Below are 22,752 nucleotides of genomic sequence, written 5' to 3'. Positions count from 1 at the left end.
TGTCATACAACTACATTTAATAAGATTTTCATTCAAGTACAGAAAAGAGAAATTATGAAGGTGGAAAACCTAGTAAGCATTAGCAGTACTGCTTTCATTTGATTTAAAATTCCTTAATCACAGTTTTACTGCAAATTTAGACAAGCAGAGGTCAAACAATCTCAAAGTCTTGCAAAGATGGAAGTAAAAATTAAGAAAATTAAATCTTACACTTGGTAGCGAGGTTACCCATCAACAGGTTTATATTTTAACTAAAATGACAAATGGAGCGAAAAGTGTGGCAGAAGAGAAAAACCACAAGACAATGATCCAGCTACAGGTATAAATGTGTATATATGGGTTTAACTGGTTTGTGACTCATACAGCAGTATATTAATGGGCATATGCAATGCAAAATGCTATGAGTGAAAAATTGACAATGACATTTTAAGGTTTGTGTTTTGATGAGCCATTCTCTTTAATTAATAAAAAGCATTTTGGGACATGATACGACAAACACAAATCACTGCAAAGAAATCATGCAATTGTGTCTTAGCATGACAGTAATATATGATCAAACCACTTTGCTAAATACATGAGAGATAGATATATGTAGATAAATCTGACAACGGTTCATTAAATGATGTCTTGACCCAGGTTTCATCACAACAACCTCACATTTGCTCCATTTTGCCATCGTTTTTATTGCCCATTTATTTCTTCCACTTTTAATCACAAAATCGTGTTAATGTTTGTGTGCATTCTTTTCCATACTTCGCATATGTAAGCAACATCTGAGAGTTAACAAGCATTGCATTTCAAAAATCTAGACATTTTAGTAACAATTTTACAAAGTTTTCAGCTTAAAAAAAAACAAACAAAAAAGAATTTAAGAATTAGAGCCATAAAAATTAATTTATTCCAAGTAAAAATACAAAATAATATCAAACAACATTGACCAGATATGAAAGTCTAGCCCCAGAAATGACTGAGGAATAACTGTCTAAAGAAACCAACCACAAAATAAAAAATAATAAAAATGGAAAATACGTAAATATGTCTTTTTTGTTAAAAATAATGAAAAAATTTCTCAGTACAAAGGCTACATTACTACTGGAAGGTACGAGCATGTCGAGTAAATACACAGTAGAAAATGATTTTAGTGAATCACAATGCTTGCAATGAAAATAAGATTTATGCCTCTTTTTCATTTTTTTTTTTTCTTTTTTACAAACGGTACAAACAGTATTGCACATTACAACAAAGAATCAAGGTTCTTATTTATTAGCCTTAAAAAAGAGACTAATTCAAGTCTTGGGTGAGAAGGAAACCACAACACCGTTGCATCCCGGGGCTTTTTTCTCTTCCAAAAAATACTTTAATTATATAAGGTTAACAAATTTGGGCATGTGCGCATTATAAAACAAAGGGGGGGCCACATGGGAAAATTATATATATATAAAAAAAATTCTTCTATTCTGGTGAACATACATACTGAAGGACTGATTGTAAATATACAAAAAACATAAGTAGTACGTTTATTCAACTTTAAGCACCCGATGAAGGCATGTTGACCATATAGCATATATATATATAATATTTGTATGTATAAATACAAATAAGATCTGATGTTTGTTTGTGAAACACTGTGATGTTGTGAGGATCATCTCTACTTCAGATTCCTACAGTATTGTATTAAAATAACACAGCTCAAACTCCTTCAGTTGTTTTTGTTTTTAGTTTTTTTCCAAAAATAAAATTAAAAGCAAACAAGCATGACAAAAATAAAATTAACTATATATATATATAGATATGTTAAATCATTTTTTTTCTCCTTAGCAGAATTAAATTAATATATTCTTTATTTGAATAAACTTACTTAGAAAATATCGATCTCTCTCCTATTTCAAAATTGAGGTATTGCAAAAGATCAGGTCAGTCAGAAAGCACACACATATTTCTCTATTAAACAAAAATAAAGATGAAAAATAAACGCTGACTGTTCAACCATCCAGATACAAAGAGTAGTGCATAACAAATATTACCTATTACAGAACGTAGAAAAAAATCTGGGCTGGGAAGGATACATTTCACAAAGAGACCCAGAATTCAACCTTAATCATCATCATCATCATCGCCACTACCCACAATCTATACAAAAGTAGGTTTTTTTTAACTCTCAGGACTTAAAATGATGCTTACGAAACGAGGATTTGAGACGCAATGAGTCCGTCTTCTTTACCAAACCCAGTGTAGCTAAAGCCTCCATAAGCCATCTTATGTAATACTCTTCCTCCTCACCCCAGACACGAGCGTCTCTCCGTCCACGCCCACCCTTCTTAATTGTTTAATAAATCATCATGATTCGACTTCAAGCTTTGCAGGATAATCTGAATATCAATGCAGCGGTCACACAAAGTCATGTGCAGCTCATAAAACGCAGATTATTAATCGGAGAGCCAGTGTTTGAGTCATTCACCTCACCAGACAACAGTATATCGAGATGAACAGTTGGTCATTTCTATCGGGAAAAGCACTCTTTGGTTCCTGATCTGTGTGATACACCTGTGTGAGAGAACTTATATATATATATACACGTATATATGCGTACATACGCTAGCTACGAAGTGTCACAGGACTCCCGTGTTAGACATCGATAACAGTTAAAGCAAATCACAGTTCTAGGCGTCATAATCGAACTACATACGGTATAAAAAATTGCACAACTCTATGAACAATCACTGCAAAAATACTTCACCTGTTTTAGCGTTATCATACATACAAATGCGGTTCTTTTCTGTGTTCCTGTCATGATCGGTTTGTGACCGCGTCGCTATTGCATGCAGCCGTCAAATTCAGCATGCGGTTCTGGGGAGCAAACGCAAACCCGCCTGCCGTTCGTCTGTGCCTGTACACTTTAATCTGAATGATGGGTATGAATTCATACCACGGATTTAGCAGCATGAGCTATTGCAGCATAACTTGTACATAACACTAAAACTCTGTCGTAAAAAAATAAAAAGCACAAATTGAGTGAACTGAAGAGCTGCATGCATGAGGTATTACTATTAATATAACTGTGAGTGATGTTTTACTGTAAAGTTGGTGTTTTTACACTTGTTAAAGTGATTTTACCTTTGGTAACTTTTCTTCTTCTTCTTCTTCTTAGGGGAACACCTGTTTTTTTTTTTTAAATAAGTGCATGCTCCTTAAAAAAAAACACCTGACATGTTTTACCTATGTGTATATAGATAAATAGACAATAAAAAATATATCCTTTTTGTAAATGTATGTTTTATATATATATATATAGTCTAAAGTTGCCTGTATGGAGCACTAACCATCCAACAAAAAAAAAGAGATTCGGAGCACAACATCCTTACAAGCGTTAACATCGACTGTAGATCACGTACGTACGTTTGTGCCAAAGTGCAACTTTTGAGCACGCAGACTCAAAATGTGTATTTTTCCAAATGTTCATAAGCATTATGGGATTTGTGACTAAAACTGATAAGATGATCCAGATGTGTATTTGAAGAGTTACTGGTCGAATGGGCGGAGAGACGGATCGGGTTGACATCAGCTCCAGCGGAAGGAAACGTGCCGAGGTCGGTCTCCGCCCTCCTTCACCAGCGGTTTGTGAAACTCGCGGCCGGCGCGGGAGTGAATGCTCGCCCAGCAGTACTCACAGTAATACTGCAGACAGGTGACGTTGGCACAGAAAAACGGCGCGAACTTGCCTCCGCACCGAGCGCCCTGACATTCGTCGCACATCTGATCGTCCAGAACGTACGGCTTAACTTCCACCTGAGGAGAGACGGAGAGATCGTGAAGCCTCATGAAGACCACCAGATATGATTATTACATGATTTTTTTTATAAATCACATGCTCCAATTCGATTGGTTGCTTTTACTGTATGTACATTTTTTTGTGACATTGTGACATCATTTTTTTCTCATACACTGCAAAAAATGATTTTCAAGAAAAAAATTCTTAAATTAAGATGCTTTTTCTTGATGAGCAAAACGACCCAAGAAAATAAGTTTAGTTTTTAGACGAAAAATATCAAATTTAAGTGATTTTGTGCATAAAACAAGCAAAAAAATCTGCCAATGGGGTAAGCACATTTTTCTTGAATTTAGTGTTTAAGTGATTTTGTGTTTAAGTAAAACAAGCAAAAAAAAATCTGCCAATGGCGTAAGCAAAAAAATCATGAACATTTTTCTTAAACACTAAATTCAAGAAAAATGTAAGAAAAATTTGCTTGCACCATTGGCAGATTATTTTGCTTGTTTTTTAGTCTAGTTTTTAGAACAAATATATCAAATTAAGGTGATTTTGTGCATAAAACAAGCAAAAAAATCTGCCAATGGGGTAAGCACATTTTTCTTGAATTTAGTGTTTAAGTGATTTTGTGCATAAAACAAGCAAAAAAAATCTGCCAATGGCGTAAGCAAAAAAATCTTGAAAATTTTTCTTAAACACTAAATTCAAGAAAAATGTAAGAAAAATTTGCTTACACCATTGGCAGATTATTTTGCTTGTTTTTTACTCTAGTTTTTAGAACAAATATATCAAATTTAGGTGATTTTGTGCATAAAACAAGCAAAAAAATCTGCCAATGGGGTAAGCAAATTTTTCTTGAATTTAGTGTTTAAGAAAAATGTTCAAGATTTTTTTGCTTATCAATTGTAAGTGATTTTGTGCATAAAACAAGCAAAAAAATCTGCCAAAGGGATAAGCACATTTTTCTTGAATTTAGTGTTTAAGTGATTTTGTGCATAAAACAAGCAAAAAAAATCTGCCAATGGGGTAAGCACATTTTTCTTGAATTTAGTGTTTAAGTGATTTTGTGCATAAAACAAGCAAAAAAAATCTGCCAATGGGGTAAGCAAAAAAATCTTGAACATTTTTCTTAAACACTAAATTCAAGAAAAATGTAAGAAAAATTTGCTTACACCATTGGCAGATTATTTTGCTTGTTTTTTAGTCTAGTTTTTAGAACAAATATATCAAATTTAGGTGATTTTGTGCATAAAACAAGCAAAAAAATCTGCCAATGGGGTAAGCACATTTTTCTTGAATTTAGTGTTTAAGAAAAATGTTCAAGATTTTTTTGCTTATCAAATTTACGTGATTTTGTGCATAAAACAAGCAAAAAAAAATCTGCCAATGGGGTAAGCAAAAAAATCTTGAAAATTTTTCTTGAACACTAAATTCAAGAAAAATGTAAGAAAATTTTGCTTGCCCTATTGGCAGATTATTTTGCTTGACTTAAAATATCAAATCTAGGTGATTTTGTGCATAAAACAAGCAAAAATTTTTTTTTTAATTTTTCTTAATTTTTTCTTGAATTTAGTGTTCAAGAAAAATTTTCAAGATTTTTTTTGCTTACCCCACTGGCAGATTTTTTTGCTTGTTTTAAATTTGAATATTTTTTGGTCTAAAAACTAGACTTATTTTCTTGGGTCATTTTGATCATCAAGAAAAAGCATCTTAATTTAAGAATCTTTCGATATTTTTACTGAAAACAAAATTCTACTATTTTTTTTGCAGTGTACTTTAAAAAAAAAAGATCGCAAATGCATACCTGTCAACATTTGGGATTTGCATTACCGGAAGTCGAAAATTAAAAAATTGAAAATACAGAAAATTATTTAAACGGGACTGTGGTGTGATAGAATTGTAAAATACGGGAAAATCCTGGAAAAACGTGAGGGTTGACAGGTATGCAAATGTGTACTGTATAAGGTTATTTTTGAAAAGCTCTTTCCGTGCGTGATCACATGAGCCGACTCACCCGTTTGTCAATGTCGTTATGTTGCAGCTGAACGAATCTGGCGCTGATGGCAGCGATGTAGCTCTGCTGATTGGAGAAGGCCACCCGGCCCGCCCCTTTAGGGTATTTGAGTTCTGGGTCGGTATCAATGCCAGCGTAACACACACCTCCATAGAGTCGATCCATAATCATAGCCAGCTCCACTAAACACACAAACACACAGAGAGATTTATCCACAATCACTTCATAACAATTTACATTTAAGCATTTGACAGACACTTTCATATAAGGGGACTTACAATGTATTCAATTTATACATTTTTTATCAGCATGTGTGTTCCCTGGAGATCGAACATAATGGCTTTTGCATTGCTACTAGCGCTAACTGAGCTACACAAACACGTCTACAGAAACAATTCAACACTTTAATATGACATATTTGATCATTAAGAGAAACTTCAAATGTTCTTTTACCCTAAGTAAGCACCAACTACCATTTTTAATATAGAAAACTTTATGTGATGATGTTTAAACCTGGACTCGAACAAGAAGACAAGTTAAAGGCACAATATGTAGGATTTTCACCACTAGAGGTCGCATTTTAAAAACATAACAAAGGTGAAGCTTAACTCTTGCTGCCAGCGTTTAAAAAAAAGTTGCCAGCCATCGCCAGCATTTTTTATGATTTTCACAAAAGTTTAATGCCTTCCAGAAAATGTTCTAGTAGGTAGGTACTCAAAATGGCTGGAAAAAGACAGATGATGTAAAAGGTCACATGACTGATATTCATGTATATGTAGAAATGTACAAAAATATCAAAGTTTGAGCAAAAAGCTGACATAATTAAATTTTTGTGAAGGACTTTTGTTAGAGATCAGATTCAGAGCGATCCTCAAAACTTACACGAACATGCAGCTGTTTGCCCTAGGGCGATACTTCCGGGTTTTATAAGTTGCCACCTGGTGGAAAATAGCGGTATTGCAGAAAGCCTGAAATACTAGTCATTGGCAGGGAAGGGTTTTCTCTCAATTGACGAGATAACTCGTCAATGGTGGCGAAAGAGTTAATGATATTATTTAAAATAGGAATTTCTATGGATTTACAAATCCTTAGGAACTTTTGGGAAATTATAAATGAAGGGACACTCCACTTTTTTGGAAAATATGCTCATTTTCCAGCTCAGCCTAGAATTAAACATTTGGTTTCATTCATTCAGCTGATCTCCAAGTCTGGCGCTAGCACTTTTAGTATTGCTTAGCACAATCCATTGAATCTGATTAGACCATTAGCTTTGCGCCTAAAAAAGTAACCAAAGAGTAATCTTTGGATGCAAGACCAGGAAAATGGCCATCTTTGAAAGTCTCTCACTGCACGACATAGGACCACAGATGAAGAGCCATTATCATAGAAATTGACACGATTGTTTCACAATGGTAATCTTTCATCTGGGACAGCCAAAAATTGTGCAGTGTATCCCGGGCTTTAAAGGGGCAGTTGATGAACCAACTTTTTAAGCCCAGAATAATTTATAGTTAGAAAAATCTAGTTTATTGAGATCAAATCATGGGACAGTGAAACCGTGTCGGTGGAAAGACAAGAGATATTAAAAGAGAGATCATTACCTGCACGAAGAGGCCGAGGAACCCCTCCTACAAAGATGGTCTTGCGTGGGTCCAAAGGCTGAGAACCATCCATCACGAAATCACTGTCGCTCAGGTTCCACGGGCGAATCTGAACCTGAAAGAGAATTTAACATCATATGTCTTGGTCATTTACATTAACACATGGGTCAGGCGCCAAAATGTTTGTCATAATCGTAAAAATCTTTTGATCTGAAAGTGTAAATGTTTGAAACTATTGTAGACAAAAAATATAATTGTGCCAACATATTAATTTCTTTCATTAGAAAACAAGAACATTTATTTAAAAAAAAAAAGTTAAAATGGATGACAGACTAAATAATGAAGAAAATTTAAGTCAGTGAAAACCCAGCTAAAGTCATTTTTTTGTTTGTGATTTGCTGTTTAAGTCAGGTCATGTCAATGATTGAAATCATTGTAAAAATTAATTTAATTTCTCTGTTTGACTGGGTTGTAGTTTGATGTCACTCACCGGTTTATCTTTAATAGTTGGACTGGAGACACACAGGTAAAGTTTCCCGTCCTCCTCAATGCAGGCGTCAATAAGAGCCTGAACTGAACTCTCCTCCTGAAAGAGCAGAAACGCATAACCTGCAGAAAAACACAAAGCATGAGAGATGAGACTGTTAAAGATTTTTCAATGACCGACTGGAAGATGACATTAGTTCACAGTTTTGTAATTTGCATTTTCGACCACCTTTGGACGACGTTTAAGTGAATGGATCAGAAAATGGTTTGGATCTGGTTTACATCTATATTCAGTTCTGTACTGTCCAGTTATAATCAGATCACCCGAGGTAGATCTTAATACCCGATCTTAAACAGATCACTCACATTTCATTTTTACTGCCACAATGATTTAGGGAATGAAATGTTGGGGGATTTTTTGCTATAGACACCAAAAACATAGTTTGGTGCTGTGTGATCAAATGCAAAAACAAAGTAAGAGACTGATGACGGATAGATGTGGACAGTTTAAAAAGGAGGCAATGTGATGTTTGTCTGTGGGTTTATGATGTCACTCACTTTCAGACTGACTGAATAAGTGTTTTTTACAGGACATCACTCGCTCCGATAGATATAGACAGAGATAGGTAGAAATAGACAGACAGACAGACAAATAGAGACAGACAGAGACAGACATAGATAGATAGAGACAGAAATAGATAGACAGAGACAGACAGACAGAGAAATAAATAAATAGATAGTTAGATAGAGGGCCCTATTTTAACGATCTGAAACGCAAGTGCGAAGCGCAACGCGCAAGTGACTTTGTGGGCGGATCTTGGGCGCTGTTGCTATTTTCCCGGCGTGAGAAATAACTCTTGCGCCGGGCGCAAATCAATAAGGGGTTGGTCTGAAGTAGGTTCATTATTCATAGGTGTGGTTTGGGCGTAACGTCAAATAAACCAATCAGAACGCTAGCCAACATTCCCTTTAAACGCAAGGGCGCAAGTTCCATGGCGGGTTGCTATTATTATGACGGATTTACCAGGCGCACGCCAGGAGCGGTTCACAGCCGAGGAGACCGACGTCCTTGTACGGGGGAATCCCACGCTTGCCAGCATAAATCGGGCACGCCGTGTAACGGGAGGTGGATCTGCCTCAGGACTTGACGCCAGCAGAGGACATCGCTGCGTCCACCCTCACCGCTGAAAGGGTTTGGGGGCTTTGAAATCGGACCCAAGAAACGCAAGCAAGGTCCAACCCCAAAGTACTCTTACAAATCAAGTTCATATACATTAAGGTTTCTTATGAAAATATTTTAATTATTATTTACATAAAATAAACGTAATACAGCCACACAACAAAGTTATGAAAATATTTTAATCGTTATTTGCATGAGAATAAATAAAAACTATCACCACAATGCTCACCACTATGATTCCCCTTATCTCGTGTATTAATATTTTTAAGTGTAACAATTTATGATTTGCAAAAATAACTGTTGCATCTGTGTAGATTAGATAAGCAAAGTGTGTGCGCATTGTGCACCCTATACATTATGGTCAAGCATGCGCCCTTAAAATAGCATAATGAACAATGCGCAACGCACCACTGACTTTAAACTTTTTTTTTCTGGTCAGTGGCGGAATTGTTTTTTGAAACTGCAAAATAGCATCAGGGATGGTTTGCGCTGGAACACGCCTCTTTTTTTGCGCTGAACCACCCAGGGAGCGCAAGTTTATTCCCTAGTTTGCCGACGTGCTTCTGTGACGGGAAAAACCCGCTGTGCGCCGGGGCAAAATACGAATGATACATGCGTCACTGACAAAGTCAATTGCGCTGGGTGCAAGATAGAGCCCAGAGACAGACAAACAGAGACTGTAATAGATAGATAGAGACAGACAGACAGACAGACAGAAATAAATAGATAAAGACAGACAGACAGAAATAGATAGACAGAGACAGACAGACAGAGACAGAAATAAATAAATAGATAGATAGAGACAGACAGACAGACAGACAGACAGAGACAGATATAGATAGACAGAGACAGACAGAAATAGATAGACAGAAGAGAGAGAGAGACTCTTCGTTTTTTTAAATTAGAGATGCACCGATATATCGGCCGGCCAGTGATGATCGGTATCGGACAATAAAAGCAATTTTTACACTATTGGTTGAACAGGAAAATGCTATGAATTTGAGCTCTGTGTATAGAAAAGGCAAAGAAACATCACTACTTTAATGTTTAATATTAATAATCATTATATGAATAACTAAATTCTGGATATCTCTGAATGTTGTTCAGTGCAAGTTAATGTAACTATCGGTTTTGGCAGATATCAGTCTGAATTATTGTAATATCGATGCATCTCTAGTTGATATCATTCAGTAGTAAACAGGAATGTCTAAGTTAGGTTATCAATATCACAAAAAAGTGATCATCAGTTATTTTGCCGATGCACTGACCCACAGCAACTTGCAGTGTATTTAAGTTAATGTTATTTACATTAAACCATGCTTTCTCTAGGAATAAAAACCATGATCTTTGCATTATCACCTCAAAAAAGACACTGAACCTCAATTGAACATGTTTACACCACAGCACTGAACTGAACTCAGTCAGTCCCGCTATGAGTCAACACACTTTACACAACACCGGATGGAAAAATGATCAGCATCTTCCATTCACTCATTCTTACGAGCGTTACACATGAGCCGGATAAACATACAGCAGCCATTTCAGATCTATAAAAAACACCATATACACTTCATTATAGGTTTATTATACATTATACAAAATAACAAACCAATTTACATTTATCCAAGTATATTTTTCACATGAAGAGGTTGTGTAGGATTAAAACTTATTGTGCTTAACTAAACCTGTGTTTCATCTGCTCTACACCTGTCTGAAGATTGAATGAAAGTGAGCTGTAGATAAAGTCAGAGTCTGATGTGGAAAATTCCTGCAGGATTTCTCAGGCCTCTGACTATACAGTTAAACTAAAAAACAAGTTTTTTTGGCTTGTAATGTAGGAACTTTGCCTAACTGATCTATTTAATTTGCTTAAATGGTAACGTCAATCATTGACTGTGTACATCCACCAAGGCACCGGGCCGCCAACATCGGAAAATGATAGTTGTGAATTTCTATAAGTTTGGCCGTCCGACTTCAATTCTGCTTTACCAAACAGGAAGACAGATATTCAGATTTTCCGAGTTGAATGGAATGCGGCATAAAAGCTGACCTTGGTTCAGTTCAATTTGTAAAAAAATAAAAGTAATATTGTAATTTTTCATGCAGATCTAAGGTGGTTTGAAATTTTGCAATGCTATTTAATACTGTAGCATCAATACATTTATAAGTTTAGATTAAGAGATGTAAATTTGTGGCTTGTGTATGTAAAACTAGAAAAATTACAATTTGGCCATATTAAATCCCAATTAAAGGTGCAATGTGCAACTTTTAGAAGGATATCTTGACATAAATGCAATATAATATACATAGCTATATTATCAGAAAATATTCAATTCAAGCAAAAAAATAGCATGACACGAAGTTAAATCCCGTGAGTAATCTAGAGCGAGGAACGCAATGTTTCGAATTTGGTGTGTACACAGCATTAGAAACATCTGGTAAAGTGGCTCACAAACATGCTCTTATTAATTTACAACATATGCTACATCAAAAATATCCTCAATAATACAGATAAAGGTGTGATTGCATTATAAGTAAGGGATAATGTAGAGGCAGCCGGTAGTTATCGGGAAATAAGCCCCGACAGTGTGATCAGGAAACTGAAGCGGAGGGTCTTGTATCACACTGAAGGGGCTTATTTCGCGATAACTACCGGCTGACTCTACATTATCCCGCTTATTACACGGCTACTTGCCACATAAGAAAAAAAACTGGACATGAATATGAATTTGAAACATTTTATTGGCATATTTGTTTTAAATTAACATTTTTATCCTTCCGCGAAACTTTGCACAGATGCATAAAATGATCGTAATACCTTATTAAGATCCTCTGCTTCATACTTGTCTGTCTCCATTTTTTCTCTTTTAGCCAGTCTTTGAGAAGTTTTAATCCCCATTCTGTATTTTTTTTGTGTGTTGGCTTCGTAGCTGTCTTGCTCTATTTTGTCAAGTTCAGTCTCAGTAAGCTCTCTGTGTCTTGTCGTTGTTCGTTCTTCTATCCACTGTTTAAATGTTTAGTTTTTTCCATACATGTTAAAATTAATGTCAAACTTTTTCCATTCTTAACTCTTTCCCCGCCATTGACGAGATATCTCGTCAATTAAGAGAAAAAGCTTCCCCGCCAATGACGAGATTTTCTGTCTTTCCGCAATACCGCTATTAAACTTTTTAAAACCGGAAGTATTGCCCTATGGCAAGCTGCTGCATGTCCGTGTCTGTTTTAAAGATCGTTCTGAATGGGATCTCTATGAAAAGTCCGTCATAAAAATGGAATTATCTCTGCTTTTTGCTCAAAATGTGGTGTTTTTGCAGAAACCCATATTCAAAAGCTGATTACAAAAGAACCACTGAAGGTAGGATGAAACGTTTTGTTTGTTTGAAAGCAGAGGGTCTGTTCTTTCATTTGGTATATTGTATGTTTATATATTTAAAGAAGAACATTTTCTGGAAGGCATTAAACTTTGGTGAAAATCATGAAAAACGCTGGTGCTGGCAGGCAACTTTTTTTTAAAAACGCTGGCGGTGAAAGAGTTAATTGTGGTTGTCCATTGTTTGTCACAAGATGGCACCAAACAGTAATATTTATTTGCGCGGAGCGATTTTACTCGTACAAGTAGTACCGGCTATGCGTTATTACTTTGGAGCGGTTATTATTAGAAAAGAACGAACCTGCAAATGTCTCAACTGACCAATCAGAATCAAGCATTCCAGAGAGCCGTGTAATAAAATGTGATAACCTAATATTATATTCAAACAAAATTTCCCTGATTGTCAAAGAACATCACTAAAGAAGTAAATGACTGGCAATATTAAAGGGGACATAACATGAAAATCTGACATTTTCCATGTTTAAGTGCTATAATTGGGTCCTCCTCATTGCTTCTATCAACCTAGAAAAAGATCAACCCAGTAACTTAGTTTTGGTAAAAATTCTCTGTACACTGCAAAAAATGATTTTCAAGAAAACATTTTCTTAGTATTTTTGTCTTGTTTTCAGTAAAAAATATAAAATTCTTAAATTAAAGATGCTTTTTCTTAATGAGCAAAACGAGAAAATAAGTCTAGTTTTTAGACCAAAAATATCAAATTTAAGTGGTTTTGTGCATAAAACAAGCAAAAAAATCTGCCGATGGGGTAAGCAAATTTTACTTGAATTTTTCTTGAATTTAGTGTTTAATAAAAATTTTCAAGATTTTTTGCTTACCCCATTTGCAGATTTAGAGTGAATGGCAGATTTTTTTGCTTGTTTTATGCACGAAATCGCTTAAGTTTGATATTATTGGTCTATAAACTAGACTTATTTTCTTGGGTCGTTTTGGTCATCAAGAAAAAGCATCTTAATTTAAGAATTTTTAGATTTTTTACTGAAAACAAGACAAAAATACTAAGATTTTTTTTTCTTGAAAATCATTTTTTGCAGTGTAAGCATGTGAAAAACTAGGTCATTGAAATTTAGATGCTCTTGTGATGTCAGAAGGGGATAATACCGCCCCTAATCTGCACTATCCAACCACAGCACTGCCATTTGCATTTTAAAGGACACATTCAAAAACGGCACATTTTGGTCACACCTACAAAGTGGCAATATTAACATGTTATAATAAATTATCTATATGATATTTACATTTACATTTAGTCATTTAGCAGACGCTTTTGTCCAAAGCGACTTACAAGTGAGGTAAACAATAGAAGCAATTATGGCAACATAAGAACAGCAATACATAAGTGCACTGGAAATAGTCTCATCAAGTCCAACACAATATACATAGCCAAGGGTATGTTAGTAGTTTTTTTTTTTTTTTTTTTTTTTTTTATAGATAAAGAGGAAGGTAGATAGAGAAAGAGATAAAGAGAAGGGTAACTAAATAAAGATAGTAAATCTGTAATTAGGAAGTTAGGTAATGGTGGAAGAGATGGGTTTTTAGCCGAGTCTTAAAGACAGCTACAGTGTCAGCTGATCGTGTCACGACCGGCAGATCATTCCACAGTTGTGGGACAGTTCCTGAGAAGGTACGCGTTAATGTTTTCTTCCCTTTTTGAGATGGTACCACAAGTCGTCGCTCAGTGGCAGAGCGCAGTGATCGAGAGGGTACATAAGGCTCTATAAGCAAGCGAAGATAAGGGGGTGCTGACCCAGTGGTGGTTTTAAAGGCCAGGAGCAGAGCCTTAAATTTGATGCGGGCTGCTATAGGAAGCCAGTGTAACTTGACAAAGAGAGGAGTGACGTGCGCCCTCTTTGGCTCATTGAAGACCACTCTTGCCGCTGCGTTCTGAATCATCTGTAAGGGTTTGGTCGTGCAGGCTGGAAGTCCTGCCAGTAGCGCATTGCAGTAGTCCAGCCTGGACAGGACAAGAGCTTGGACCAGGACCTGCGTAGCATGCTCATCTAGGAAAGGTCTAATTTTCCTAATATTGTAGAGGATGAATCTACAAGAGCGAGCGGTGCTGGCAACATGCTCCGTGAAGCTAAGCCGATCATCAATGACCACTCCCAGGTTTTTGGCCGTCTTGGAAGGCGTGATGGTCGAGGAACCTAGCTGAATGGAAAAGTTGTGCTGAATCTTTGGTTCGGATGATATGACAAGCAGTTCTGTCTTCGCAAGGTTAAGCTGGAGATGGTGATCCTTCATCCAGAGTGAGATGTCCCTCAGGCATGCCGAGATGCGGGCAGAAACCGTAGGATCATCAGGGTGGAACGACAAGTGGAGTTGAGTGTCGTCTGCATAGCAGTGGTAGGAAAAGCCATGTTTCCGAATGACAGAGCCCAGGGATGTCATGTATATCGAAAAGAGCAGCGGTCCAAGCACAGAGCCTTGAGGGACCCCGGTATCTAGACGTTGGGGTTCGGAGACGTCACCTCTCCAGGATACCCGAAATGACCTATCTGAGAGGTACGACTTGAACCATAAAAGCGCTGTGTCAGTGACACCCATAGACATGAGAGTCGACAGGAGGATGCGGTGATTGACGGTGTCAAAAGCTGCAGATAGATCCAGTAAGATCAGCACAGATGATTTGGAGGCTGCCCTTGCCTGCCTTAGGGCCTCAATGACTGATAGCAGCGCAGTCTCAGTGGAGTGACCACTTTTGAATCCAGACTGATTGCTATCCAGGAGGTTATTTTGTGTGAAGAAAGTGGAGAGCTGGTTGAACACAATGCCTTCAAGAGTCTTGGAAATGAAGGGAAGAAGAGATTTTGAGCTAAAACTTCACATATGGACTCTAGGAACACCTAAGTTTATTTTACATCTTTAAAAAGTCTTGTGAAATGTCCCCTTTTATAAACCAAGGTCATGTTTAGTTAAACTAAGGTAGTTTTGCATGAGGGTGTATGTGTGATAAATGATGAAATGCAGTTGGTCTCTCCCCGCAGGTGTGTATCTGTAAGTACTTGTCTGTGTGCGTCTGTGCAAGCCACAGCAACGCAACACCTGAAGGCCTTTTGACTGATAAAGACCAAAGTGACGCACAAAACAGCTTCCAGATTCTCAGAGTCTGCAAACACTGACCAGCATACACACAACAGATCTGATGAGATTACCAGTTAACTAAGCAAAATGCTGGTTAAAACCCGGTTTAATTTCCTGTAATATCATGCTTAAATATGCCGATGTGCATGCATTTTGCTTATTTTATATAATTTTTTTGTCGAGCACCCATGTGAAGCACCCTTTTGTTTTCTTTTAGTAAATTATGTGTGAACACGATTCTAACTGAGTCTTAAAAATAATGTATTTACTGAACTAGACATAGATTATAAAGACACATTTAGGGAATTAAATGCTTATCCACTGTGATGACGGTGTGACTCAACAGCTATTTTGCAGCCGCCTACTCTCGGTTTCTGTTAAAGTGTCATCTTAAAGGTTTCATAGGGGCGTCGTGCGATTTCTGATGTGTTAAACGCTTACAGCTGTGTTGTGTGCCGCAGGAGAGATGATGTCATGATGTCATTACCTTTAGGTGGAAAATAAGATTTGCTTTCTGCTTTATGTGGCCAGTCCACCACCAGGTGTCCGTACCGACGAAAACTGTTGGTGATCTCATCTGGAAAAGAAAGTAGATTTCATATTTTGTAAATAAAAATAATGCGTTGAATAGATCATTGCTCGGATCATGAAACAAGTCGTGTGTGTGTGTATCATGTACCTTCATCGATATCCGGTGGCAGTCCACCAACGAACACCTTCCGGGAGTAACGCTCCATCCTCTCTCCGTTCTGACAGCGGGTTGGGGAGCTCAGGCCAGGGTTGAGCGTCTGATCGCCGTGACCGTCATCCAGGAAGCCGTCCTCAAACGGAAACAGCGAAGAACGACCTGAAGCAGGAAACACAGAAGAAACGAAAGGAAAGAGGAAAGATGGAAAAGCACAAGATGGAAAATGAAAGCGTGAGAAAATAAGAGAGAAAGTCATTAATGCAATTAATGTCAAAGCCGAGATCTAAAAGAAATCCACTAAAACATTACATAAATAAAAAAACAAGGATGTAATTTGATTGATATGATCAGGTGAATTTTTTTCCAAAAATAGGTGATTAGAGGTCATTTTGGAGATGGGCTCCACGCACACGGACAGCATTAGTCCAACACTCTTAATGGGAATTGCAGCAAGGTCACATGATTGAGATGTTTGTTAAAATATAATACTTAACACAACACACAACATTAAAAACTGATCTACTACAGCTTGAAACTGCTGCAGTCATCATGCATTTAGTAATGAGTGCGTTTACATGCGCAAAATAACCCGTAAACTCAAAAAACACCTTATTATCGAAACCCATTTACATGCAAATAAATAAACCGGCTATTACACAGGATTTGGAGACCAAGCAGATCTGGGGCACCATTGACTTCCATAATATGATAAACTATACTATGGAAGTCAATAGTACCCCAGACCTGTTTGGTTACAATTAAAAGCAGAACTGATAGAAATGTATATATGTTTGGAACATCTTGTGGGTGAGTAAATGATGACATTTTTTTTGTGAACTATCTCTTTTTTTTTAAGCACTATCGTATGATGTAAACGCACTCAATGCTGACGAAAGATCATGACGATTTGCGATCATTTTTCCAAATTAATCCCCAGATTGTTAACCACAGTGCTAAGAAATCAATGACAAAATTACTCTCATGACAAGTCTGCCATGACACCCAAAAACCCCCCCAGAATTGTATAATTCAGATTGATTTAAAGCCTCATCATTTGTGCAAGCACAATACATATAAAGGGTGACATGTTACCTCTTCTGCGACCATAACTCCTGGCTGCTCAGGGTTCAGACAAAGAGAGGAAGAGAGAAAAAGAGAGCGTCAGGACCAGACAGAAAAAAAGAGTGAAAGACAGACATGGGATTTGTGGGCAGACTGTGGGAACCATCACAATGGCAACAGTGAACGCACTGGACCTGACCATCAATGATCTCTACATGTATGTTTAAACAACAATGAGGTAATAAAAAATAAAAAATTCCTTTGTGTTTATTTAAAAAATGTCACATACATGTGACAGAAAGATAGAACCAAAGATGACTAAATTCACTGGATTACGTATGCCAGGCCAGTAGATGGCAATGTTACCTTGTAAAGAAACACTACATATGCATTCTTATGCGTAAACACAAAGATATTTGATATTACCAAGACTGATCGCAAGACTGGGAGATCACTGGTAGATCGCAACACTAGGAGATTGCAACACTAGGAGATCGCAAGACTGGGAGATCACTGGTAGATCGCAACACTAGGAGATCGCAAGACTGGGAGATCACTGGTAGATCACAACACTAGAAGATCGCAAGACTGGGAGATCACTGGTAGATCGGAACACTAGGAGATCGCAAGACTGGGAGATCACTGGGAGGTCGCAACACTAGGAGATCGCAAGACTGGGAGATCACTGGGAGATCGCAACACTAGAAGATCACAAGACTGGGAGATTACTGGGTGATCACAACACTAGTAAATCGCAAAACTGGGAGATCACTGGGAGATCGCAACACTAGGAGATCGCAAGACTGGGAGATCACTGGGAGATTGCAACACCAGAAGATCGCAAGACTAGGAGATCACTGGTAAATCGCAACACTAGGAGATCGCAAGACTGGGAGATCACTGGGAGGTCGCAACACTAGGAGATCGCAAGACTGGGAGATCACTGGGAGATCGCAACACTAGAAGATCACAAGACTGGGAGATTACTGGGTGATCACAACACTAGTAAATCGCAAAACTGGGAGATCACTGGGAGATCGCAACACTAGGAGATCGCAAGACTGGGAGATCACTGGGAGATCGCAACACCAGGAGATCGCAAGACTGGGAGATCACTGGGAGATCGCAACACCAGGAGATCGCAAGACTGGGAGATCACTGGGAGATTGCAACACCAGAAGATCGCAAGACTGGGAGATCACTGGTAAATCGCAACACTAGGAGATCGCAAGACTGGGAGATCACTGGGAGATCGCAACACTAGGAGATCGCAAGACTGGGAGATCACTGGTAGATCGCAACACTAGGAGATCGCAAAACTGGGAGATCGCAACACTAGAAGATCGCAAGACTGGGAGATCACTGGTAGATCGCAACACTAGGAGATCGCAAGACTGGGAGATCACTGGGAGATCGCAACACTAGAAGATCACAAGACTGGGAGATTACTGGGAGATCACAACACTAGGAGATCGCAAAACTGGGAGATCGCAATACTAGGAGATCGCAAGACTGGGAGATCACTGGAAGATCGCAACACTAGAAGATCGCAAGACTGGGAGATCACTGGAAGATCGCAACACTAGGAGATCGCAACACTAGGAGATCGCAAAACTGGGAGATCACTGGGAGATTGCAACACTAGGAGATCGCAAAACTGGGAGATCGCAACACTAGGAGATCGCAAAACTGGGAGATCACTGGTAAATCGCAACACTAGGAGATCGCAAAACTGGGAGATCGCAACACTAGAAGATCGCAAGATTGGGAGATCACTGGTAGATCGCAACACTAGGAGATCACAAAACTGGGAGATCGCAACACTGGGAGATCGCAACACTGGGAGATCACAAGGGTCAATATGGCTGCTCTAGTCCCACCCTTCAGTAAAAGAGCCAATTGTCAACTGTTTAAGAATGACATTCTCTGGGGAGGGAAGGACTTTGCACATGCGAATTATGTGACACGTCTTGCTTTTCGCACAGTGACGTGATTTCCTTGAAAAGACTTTATTAAATACGAACATAAATACAAACAGTCAAGATGGCGAAAGCCTCAAGCAGTTTTGCTTAAATATAAAAAAATTTAAAATGTATAAAAATGTTGTAAACTTTGTTGAAGAAATTTTTAATAAAATCAGTATATTGGGTAGCATAAACACATCCTGTAGGCTGACATTGTTGTTTTGGTTATACTCATGCATACCTATAGACAGAATTAACCAAGCGGCAACCTTCCGATCTCTATCGTGAAGCCAATACGGAAGTCAATCCCATTGACCCCCATGTTAAAATGCCCAACTTTACAGCAGAATTTTTTTACAGCCTGGTACAAAAAGTTATTTTGCCCTTCATGACAACTGTGAGGGGGTGAATATTTTTGTAACTCATCAGTTAAAGTTCTGCGTGGCCACTTGAGTGACGGGCGAACTGTCACTGCTGTCACTACTGTCGAGTTAAGCGGGCATGGTTTCAGTAACCAGCCACTTCAGCTCCACCCACATCCCGCCTTTTACCCATTTTCGGTTATCCGCAAGTGATGCACGATGACGCAGTGCCAAGATGCCGACCAGCAAGCCCTACCAACTTTTGGCTTCAAAAAAGCTCTTCACAAACCTGTGGGTGACGTCACAAACACTATGTCCATATTTTTTAACAAATGCACATGATGTCACAGTTATCACAGATGTAGTTTACCCAGAACGAAAGTCAAATAATGCCTAGTGTGGTGGATGTGATATTAGTAAACCTACCAACAACAGTCGACGTGGCGTTTGAAATGACTTATCACGAGAGGAAAAACAACGTTTCCGATGCATTTCATCGATTATTGGAAATGGCGTCATTTCACAAGTATTTTGTCGACATTTAGAAAATAATGCTAAAGTTTGGGGAAATTCTGCAATGGAAACTCAACTACTGCTGAACGAAAGCACAACCTTCAATTGTCCTCCTGAAATGTGATGAACTAAAATTGAACTAAAGTCTCACAAGGGGAAGCTCTTTCCAAACCCCCTCCTGAAATTGACAGATCTGCTTTTTTTAATCCCAACTGTGTGACAGTTGGACGGAAACATTGTCTCACTTCTTGAGTTTTCATTAAAACCGTCTCTCTGTACCGTCTCAGACACAATGTGACGGACAGAAACCTCTAACTGGTCCTATCAGGGGGTCTTAAACTCTTAGCAACAATGAAAGCAGAGTTACTATGTGTCTGCAACCCCCTGCTTGACTTTAGGTCAAAATTAAATTGATTGATCTAATGGAGTTTCTCTTTCCATTAAAGAATAAGCGCTGTCGCATTTTATGAGGATTGGAGAGCAATTATTTGAAGTCCCTCAGGCTGATATTGAAAGCAAGTCACGGCATATCACACACAATTTTGAGAACTCTAGAAATGACGCTAGGATAGTGAGAAAGAACCGCGAGTCTGGCATTCGGGTCAAAAACCAAACACAGGGCGTCATCTAAACAGGGTGTGAGATTAACACCCCGTCAAAACGTTACACACAGTGGTGGGTAGTTCGTATTTGCTCATCTGTTTGTTATAATGATGTAATCTCATAACTTGTGGTTGATTCGTGCTTGAACCAACAGGAATGATTATAATATAAAAAACAGGTAAACGTTGATACAACTGTGAATATAAAGGTTACAGAGATGCAATGGCACAGTCATGGGTTCGATTCCAGGGAATGCATAAAAATCTACGCTCTTATAAAATGTCATAATAACATAAATGTTACAATTAAGTAGTGATGCACCGATGTATCGGTTGATTTTAAATGAAATTGAAACCATTGGCATATCAGCAATAGCACGAGAAAGGCCGATACCAATTGTTTATTAATTAACTGCATTTTTTTTAAATAATTCTCAAAATGAAATGCTTCCCAAAACAAAATAAAATCTGCAGGCTACAAATTATAGTTTGTCAGACTTGTGATTGGAAAAAAAATTGTAAATCACGTGAGAGATTATTCATTCACGTGAGCCATGCGGTCAGAGTATTTCTAAAAAATGTCTGGGCTTTTTCGGGCAATCTCGAAAAATTGCATCTTACTTTGTGCCTCTCTTATTATGTTGGTCAGCTAAATGTTAAATAGATCCAATCCATGTTCAGTAAAAATTATTTTGTGCAGAAATAAACTAGCTAATAGGTGAACTATTATTCTGTATAGTATACAAGTGTTTAATATCGGTATCAGCATCAGCCAATAGTTGTCTGTTTAAATCAGTATCGCCCCCCCCCAAATCATATCGGTGCATCCCTACAATTAAGTCATCATTTTTGGATCATGCAATTTATCCGTTAATCTTAACTTTTTTCGAAATCCCACATGGACTTTACTTGCTCGGAGAAACTTTAGACTTTAAGTGGTTTCATTTAAACAGACGTGGAAACTATTCTTCCTGTTAAATAGTCGAAATGACAGGTTTGAAGGTGGTCACAACCCTGCTGGCCTCCCACCCCACAGCGTCCATAAACCACACGCCAGACCTCAAACATCTCGCTCGAAGCTTTTCAGTGATGAAGTCTGTAAATGAGAGACAGATATCTACTACAACCGTCAGAGATATCTATGTGACCCTGGTCAAAATGCTTCTGGTGTTTCCTTCCTTTAATGTTTGCTCTTCTGGACGGACGCCAACTGCTGAGGCGGACCGTGAGCGTATATAAGCTTTCAGGTTTGCTTATTATAGCAGGCCAGGTGCTCATGTGTACGGTTTGGTGGCACCACAGAGCGTTTGGTCGATCAATATGGGCTTTTAACATTGATCGGGAGACGGCGGGATAATGGCCAATACGATTCAGATCAGATCATACAGTGGGGTTTTTAAAAATGCAAAACTAAGAAAAGATTCAGAACTATTTAAGGTGGTAATTTATACAAGATGTATGACAAAAGCCAACACTGTTCATTTAAAGAAAAAGCATGTGTGGATGAAGTTAAGAGAGTACTTTTAAATGTCTTATACTTACTGTTCAGTGGTAAAATATGTTCGGCTACTGGATGGTGAAAGTTCAGTCCCATGCGACCTACAGAGAGATAAGAGAACACATCCCATGATCAGACAACATTCGCTTGACTTTTTGTTTAATAGTGATGTTTAATTTACATGAATGCTAAAAAAGCCTCAAAAAACTTTTTATTTATTTTAAAAAAAAATGCCAATACAGAGGCAGTATTACATAAAGGGACATTTTCATTCTAGCGAGCATTTGTTTAAACCAAAACCTACATTCATGAGTGCATGGTGAGACTTTTATATTCTTGATTCCTTTTTACGGAAGAGATCATTTTGAAGTAATAGTTCACCCAAACATGAAAATTAGCCCATAATTTTGTCTTGTGACTGTGTTTCGTTACAACACATATGATGACAAGTCACAAGACAATGAGAACCAATCATCATCAGTAACACTTTACAATAAGGTTGCATTTGTTAACAGTTAGTTAATGCATTAGCTAACATAAACTA

The 22,752-nt window shown here is 37.8% G+C and overlaps 1 protein-coding gene across 1 annotated transcript in view; it reads right to left on the bottom strand.

Moving 5' to 3' along the window:
* cpeb3 (cytoplasmic polyadenylation element binding protein 3) overlaps positions 1–22,752 on the bottom strand; it is a 38,630-nt gene continuing 15,878 nt past the window's right edge. The window contains 8 exon segments of the mRNA XM_065296082.1: positions 1–3,786; positions 5,781–5,962; positions 7,382–7,496; positions 7,872–7,990; positions 16,007–16,096; positions 16,199–16,366; positions 17,300–17,323; positions 22,253–22,309. Coding sequence (XP_065152154.1) covers positions 3,559–3,786; positions 5,781–5,962; positions 7,382–7,496; positions 7,872–7,990; positions 16,007–16,096; positions 16,199–16,366; positions 17,300–17,323; positions 22,253–22,309 — 983 coding nt within the window. The 3' untranslated portion in view covers positions 1–3,558.

This window comes from Paramisgurnus dabryanus, chromosome 20, assembly GCF_030506205.2.
Source record: "Paramisgurnus dabryanus chromosome 20, PD_genome_1.1, whole genome shotgun sequence".
Taxonomy (NCBI): Eukaryota; Metazoa; Chordata; class Actinopteri; order Cypriniformes; family Cobitidae; genus Paramisgurnus; species Paramisgurnus dabryanus.
Note: the sequence above shows the minus strand (reverse complement) of the source record. Positions and strands in the feature narration are given on the sequence as shown.